Source organism: Musa acuminata, chromosome BXJ1-9 (assembly GCF_036884655.1).
Source record: "Musa acuminata AAA Group cultivar baxijiao chromosome BXJ1-9, Cavendish_Baxijiao_AAA, whole genome shotgun sequence".
Taxonomy (NCBI): Eukaryota; Viridiplantae; Streptophyta; class Magnoliopsida; order Zingiberales; family Musaceae; genus Musa; species Musa acuminata.
This window is the reverse complement of record NC_088335.1, coordinates 17680228-17687466: the sequence shown is the minus strand read 5'-3', so window position 1 is coordinate 17687466 and position 7239 is coordinate 17680228. Positions and strand designations below refer to the sequence as shown.

The 7239-nt window shown below is 42.4% G+C and overlaps 1 protein-coding gene across 1 annotated transcript; it reads right to left on the bottom strand.

Moving 5' to 3' along the window:
• Positions 1 to 256: 256 nt before the first annotated feature.
• On the bottom strand, positions 257 to 1898 carry LOC135593403 (ethylene-responsive transcription factor ERF118-like). The gene is made up of 2 exons (XM_065083393.1): positions 1628 to 1898; positions 257 to 1556 (listed from the first exon to the last, which is right to left on the bottom strand). The coding sequence occupies exon 2, from the start codon at positions 1364 to 1366 to the stop codon at positions 509 to 511; it is 858 nt and encodes a 285-aa protein (XP_064939465.1). The 5' UTR covers positions 1367 to 1556; positions 1628 to 1898; the 3' UTR covers positions 257 to 508.
• Between the last annotated feature and the right edge of the window lie 5341 nt (positions 1899 to 7239).

The following is a 7239-nucleotide window of genomic DNA, read 5'->3' as shown; positions in this document are numbered from 1 at the left end:
GTGCAATAGTTGAATTTAATATACTTTTCATGTTATTCATCACTGGAAGCAACTTAACCCAAAGCTAAAGACACTAACACACTTTCAGGGCACCTGGGTGCTCCGCCTCCCAAAGTTGCACTAGTGCACTACAGCTCAACATTATTATAGAGATATAGTGTGAAGACGCATGGAGTACCACATTATAACATACCTTTTGTCCTTTTTCCTCTCCGCACACACTTCCAAATCCTATTGAAACATAACATATTGCATCTCTACAAACTCCACGTCACATACTATATATATATATATATATCTCACAATATATATTTTGATTATTACAATTTCCAAAATCCTATCATATTCTACTGTCTCCCAGCTAATATTTTTCTCTGCCCTTCTTAAGCTGCAAAAATAGGGCTGAGTGAACCAAAACCTCCACCTCTGACACACTATAAAGCTAACCATAAAAGTATAATATATATAATTCTTTTTTCCTGTGACCATTTACGCTGCAAAAATGAAGCTAGAGATCGAGGAAGGAGAAATCTCCACCGTCCAATGTCTGCCCCCAGAGTGGGAGATCGTCAAATCCATCGTCGAATCCGATCAAGTCATCCCCCAGCTCGCCCAGCAAGAACGGCGCATCTCCGTCAAGCGCATCGAAGTCCATCTCGGCCGGTACCTCTACCCGCCTCTCCCTGAAGAGCTCCGCGATGGTTCTCTCAGCCTTCTCCTTCGCCGTCGTCGCTGGCGGTGTGAGGACTGAGGACGGGGACGGGACGGAGACGAAGGAATAGGCCGAGCCCTCCGCCGGCCCAGAGTGCTGGAGACGGCGCTTCTCCTCCTCCAGCCGTGACGCGGCAGCCCGGTACGCGGCAGCCGCCTCCTCGGCGGTGGCGAAGGTACCGAGCCAGAGGCGGGCGCGTCGGATGGGGTCCCGGATCTCCGCCGCCCACTTGCCCCACCGCCGCTGCCGGACGCCCTTGTGCCTGCCGGTGGCCGCGGGCGACGGCACCGCCACTCTCGCCGCTTCCTTCTTCTTCTTCTGCCTCCTCTCGTTCTCCGGATCGGCTGGGGTTTTTAGGGTTTTAGCGATCCGGTCCACGTGGATCTCCCGGACCACTCGCTTACACTGCTTCATCACAGCCTCGTCGCCGTCGTCGCTGTCGGTGGCATCGGGATCGGTGAAGAAGACCCTGATTCTTTGGACGGGAGTCGATCTGGCGGCGCTCGACCTCTCCAACTTCCCACTACTCATCTTCCTCCTCATCATCGGTGGTTTCAGATCTCTGATCGAACACAAGCTGTCTAACTTCTTCATCTTCCTCTTCCTTCGCATCCTGTATCGGCTCCAGAGCTGTTGAATCCGCGGCTCCATCATCTTAATCTCCCTCTGGAACTCCCCCAAAATTCGGAAACAACACAAAAGAAAAGGGCAAAACACAAGAAAAAATAGCAGGAGAGAGAACAGGGTTGGTCAAGGTAGGGTTCCTCCTCTAATCCGAAGCAAGAAGATGAAGAAATACCGATCCAGGAGGAGAAACCCAAAGGACTCCACTCCAAAACCAGCACTGCAACACAAATAAATCAATCAACAAAGCAAGCAAGTAAGCTAGCAAGCCAGCAAACATCGTAAACGTACCCCGACGAATTCAAGCGCATCGAATCGGTGTTCGGAGTCATGAATTCAAGAGCAGAGGTAAGGAAGGGGCGAGTCCAGAGAGCTCGAGCTTGACGATGGAACGAGGCAGCAGTGCTCGTAGACATAAATCAGAGCTCCCTCTCTCGTCCCCTCCCTCTCTCTCTCTTTCTCCTCGGTTTTGGAGCAAGCAAAAGAGAGGGAGACAGTGTGAGAGAGGAAAGGGGAGGGTTTATAGTAGGTCGGTAGAGAGATGGGAGATGGTCGGATTACGAGCCTTTGGCTCTGGTTCTTCTGGCATATTAATTTTATTTATTGGTTTCTTTATTTATTTGTTTCTTTCTTCCTCCATCTCGATTAAGTGGGACAAATAATAACTATAGCGTTGACCTTCCATGTATTCCCATACCGACCTAGTTGTCATCAAATTGAATCGCCCTTGTAAATAAAGGCTTATAGCAAGGGGGAGTATAATGTTTAGGCAATTTACCATAAAATAAACATAGATTATTTTAAATATATCGATAGTTGATGGTTTTTTAGTACAGCAAGTGGATTTCATTATATGACTTGTAATTGATAAGTCTCATTGAACATACTAAAGTTGTATTGTTACAAAAAATGTTGAGATTCTTTTAAAAGGCGTATATGACTTATTATACATGCATATGTGATTTCAGTTATTTCTTGTATTATATATCAATAAAAGGATTTGTTGATGAGCTTACTATAAGATGTCATGTAAGGTTTCAATATTTGTAATTTAGGAGTAGCCACATCATCCTAAGTCATAATATAATATTGATTATTGATAGTCATATCTATGACAAAATAATTTTTACAATGACTATAAAAAGACAAATGATATAAAAAAGATTACAATTAACGTATGAAGGGTAAACACTTAGCCCTATAGGGAGGTAAATATTTTTAAAGAATTAATTGGAATAAAACAGAAACCTCAATATTTAATTTTCCTAGACCCATAGGTATAAAAATTTATTTTAGTGCTATTTTTATCAAATTTATTAATTAAAGAACTAAAATACGAGGTAAATTTTATGCATGATGCACCTCTACCCACATTGATATAAATTATTTATTTCATAGCTTAAATTTGATTATTTTTCTTAATTTTATATTTTTCTTTTTGCTCTTATTAATGCTATTTCTAATTAAAAATAAAAAGTTCTCCTGGATCTCAGGTACATAGACATTAATTTGATGCTCTATGTGGATGAACGGATTCAATTATTGTCACTGAAAAAACAACATATGAATGTTTGGAGCAATCATATCAAAGAACTTATAAAACTCACTAAAGAATAATTTATGACTTCGTATAAGCCACTCTTATTAGCACCTTAACGAAAAGATTTTCAAGTATGAAGTTTGACAATTAAAGATTGTGTGAGCTTTAAGTCCTTGTAAGTTGCTCAACTTTAAGTCCTTGTAAGTTGATATGTCATAATTATTTTTGGTCCATTCCATATTGAATTCTCTTCCTATTAATTCATTTAAAATTTTCTACAACACATATAAAGAAAAATGGTTAATTAATGAACTTTTGGTTATGTGTGTATGAGAGGAAGTTTGATAGGATCAAAGAATTTTATATATGAATAAATACAAACATGCCATAATATGTAGTGAAATTAAATGAAAATCATAATCATATAAAATATTAAGATTTACATGAAAAAATCCCTCCAAAGCGAAATGTAAAAACCATGAGACAAGCCAGAAAAGTAGATCCACTATAAAAATAATAAATGTATATATCTCAAAGTCTCTTGCCGAAAACCCAAGCAACAATCACAAAAGAATATTTAGGATACAAGGATTATATTACTGTGTATAATATCTAAAAACTCCTCAAGTGATCATAATAAGTAATCTATTGCAAATCTGATTTAACCTAAGGTGAGAACACTGCTTGGATAATTGAGAATAACCTCTGCATTATCCCTATCTTCTTCTCTTTTTCTTTTATTGTTCTTCTGCCCTTAACCATAATTGTTACGATTTCTCCATTTTTCTTAGCCACGTCAATAACTGTTTCTACCCTTTTTGTCTCGGCCCTCTTTTTCAGCCCTAGTCACCACAAGTTTAGGTTAAAAGAGTTAGAGTTTTAACACTAATATGGGTTGTGGGTTATTAAAGAGGAGAATAAACTAGTTTTGTATTGTTTATATTGAATCTATCCAATACATCCTTAATGTATTTCTTTTGTGATAATCAAATTTTATTATTTTTTCTATCATGGAAAATCTGCATGCCTAGTATTTACTTTACTAGCCCTATGTCCTTTATTACAAAGGACTTACTCCTTCCTTTTTCAACATATCAATTATAGACATATTTTTCCTAAGGATAAGCATATCATCAATATACAGCAAGAGAATAATAAAATCCTCACTAAATCATTTGATGTACATACAACGATTTAAAATCGTTCTTTTGTATTCATTTTTAGCCATAAATAAATCAAACTTTTTATACCACTGCCTTGGAACTTGGTTTAGCCTATACAAGCTCTTTCTCAACATGTAGATAAATTTTTTTTTATCTTTGACTTTAAAGTCTTATGGTTGCTTTATATAAATTTTCTCCTCCAAATCACTATGAAGAAAAATTGTCTTCATATCTAACTACTTAACCTCCAAGTCTAGGCTAGCAGTAATACCAAAAGCATCACAAATAGAAGACATTTTAACAATAGGAGAAAAAATCTCTTTAAAATCAATACCTTTCTTTTAACTAAAGCCTTTCGCAACCAATCTAGCTTTGAACTTTGGTTGAGAACATTGTTCTTTAGTCTTTAACCGACAAACCCACTTATTCTTCAATACCTTCCTTCTCTTTGGTAGTTTCACCAAATTAGATGTGTGGTTCTTCTGTAAAGCATCAATCTCTTCTTATATAGCAACTAACCATTTTTTTTCTACTCACTTTTAATTGCTTCCTAGTAACTCTCTAGTTTACTTATATCAATAAAAATAATATATTCATCTGTAAAGTATCTTTTGGAAGATTGATATTATCTGGAATATCTTCTCAACTAAGGTTCTTATTGCTAGTCATAAGTGCCCAGCAAGCCAATCACGTGAGTGATGGCACGTGTGACTTGATACAGAATCTTTTTGCTTATTATATTTTTGGCGTATATCACTTTATAACTATTGCATAAATGCATATGTATTGTGATGTCCTTGGATTTGTGCAATGGGAATCGGATCGTGATGAGATCACGATAATGAGATCGATTCACCTTTAAACACATATCCTAAATAATCCCGGTCATAGGTTACTCGAGAGGGACATCGTGATAACCGGATAGACTGGTGTGCTGTATACCCGTACATATGATGGATGCAGCTGGTCTCATAGCTGCTCGTGTAGGGACACTAGGGATACAGTACAGGTGCTCATTGGAGAATGAGTTCACTAATTGATCCGCTTACGGAATGCTGGATGGTTGATGATGCCTTATTGTCAGACAACGATTCCGTAGTCCTAGTGGTGTATCTGGTTCTTAGACTTGAGACACCAAGGATGTCCTGTATGAGTGCTCCACTCTTTGATACCAGACTTATAGGTTTGGCTGTTCCCAGATCTAGTACAGCTGGTCATTGGGAGTGGTAGTCGACCTTACGAGGGCTATTGAGTGTCGATAGAGGATCATCCACTCTCGGTATCATGAGAGGAATATCCCATGTGTTCTTGCTCAGACAAATCCCTGGCCAGGGTCATTCGGGTTGAGAGAGAAAGAGTTCTCCGGGAGAATCCGATTAGAGTGAGACTCAAGTAGAAACCGTATGGGTCTGACAGCACCATGCTCGATATACGGTCTTTGGGATATTAGATGGATGAGGGACTATAGGTACATGATAACTGAGGACAGACAGGTCCAATGGATTGGATTCCCCTGTATCGTCTAGGGACTACGGCGTAGTGGCCTAGTACTTCCGTAGTCGATGAGTCGAGTGAATTATTACAGAGATAATAATTCACTTAGTTAGAAGGAGTTCTGACAGGTATGACTCACGGCCAGCTCGATATTGGGCCTAGAGGGTCACACACATATGGTAGGCATTGCGATGAGTAGAGGTTCGGATATGAGATATCCGACGGAGCCCTTGTCTTATTGGATGCAGATCCAATACCCACTAGGGAAAGGACCCATTAGGGTTTTGACACGGGATCTCTATAAATAGGAGGGATTCACAGCCTCATAGGCTAGAGTCTTTGCTTGCCCTTCCTATTCTCCTCTCCCTCTCCCCCTCAGAGTAGGCCTGGAGTTTTGAGGAGCGTCGTCGCAACCCTGCTGTGTGGATCACCGCTAGAGAGGAGGACGCTTGACCTCCTTCACCCTCTCCTGAGGATCTGCAAGGAAACAGGGATATACGATCTCCCTAGGTAACACAATCTCTATACGCAGTTTTGTGTTTTGCGGATTTTGCGCACCAATCTTCGCACGACGACGAACATCTTTTTGGGAATCGGGGATTTTTGTTTTCTTGTTCTTCCGCTGCGCATATGATGTCACCCCCCATGATCGTGCGAATGATTGGTTTTTGAACTGCGTGTGTTGTGTTTAGGAAGAATATTGACGTCAAAATCGTTGACGCAAAAGCAAGGAAGGGCAGCAACAGTTGCTGCCCTCGATCTGCATGCCTGCAGCCAGCCGCAGCCGCAGCCAGGCAGCACAGCGCCGGCGCATGCGCAAGCGCTGTGCCTGCAGTAGCCGGCCGGCGATCTGCTTGCAGCAGGCTTGCGGCCGGCGGGGCTGGGAGCCCGCTCGGTAGAAGCGCCTGCGGCCACTGAGCCCGCGGGCAGAGGCGCCGCGGGGCAGCAGCGCGGGCTGAGGCACCGCAGGGCAGCGGCGCCTGTGGCCGCTGCTCCCACGGGCAAAAACCCCGCAGGGGCGGCCGCCAGCGAGACAGCACCACCTGCGGGCGCTGACTCGCGGGCAGAACCGCCCGCGAAGGCGGCGGCGCCCGCGGGGGCGCCCACCTGCAGCGGCAGCGACCCCAGCGGGCGTGCCACCTGCAGGCGAGGGCAGTGCCCTCGCCCTCGCCGCACAGGCCGCCGCCAGCAGGGTGGCGGCGGCGGCGGCGCAGCAGCGAAAAGGGGAAAGGGTATTAGGGTTTTCTGCGCAAAAGACAGTTTTGCCCCTCGGAATTTGAGAAATTCCAGTTTCTGTCTTTTGTCCAAATTACGAAAATACCCTTAGGAATTAAGAAATTCCCTATATATCCCTGATTTCAGAAAATATTAATTAATTAAAAGGTTTAGTTGATTATTATTTTTATTATCTAGTAGTCCTACATAATGACGATTATTTATACATGTGATGTATGATGAGTGGACGGATGATCATGGACCGTGTGATGTGTGTACTTGTGATTATTATTATTGAGGTCTGCGAACCTCCATTATATTTCTCGTTTATTGTCGGGCCTGCGTGCCTATGATTAAGTTGTAATCACATGAGGAGGCGTAGCGGGAGCGTGGAAGCCATAGCGGGACCCACGAGACGGACGATCGTGATGCATGAAGATGCATCAAGATGTCGACGGAACCAACGAGGACGAGATGGACGATCACAAGGC

What these genes read in the sequence shown, in the direction of transcription:
- LOC135593403 (XM_065083393.1), bottom strand. Translation starts at nt 1,366, where the DNA reads ATGATGGAGCCGCGGATTCAACAGCTCTGGAGCCGATACAGGATGCGA.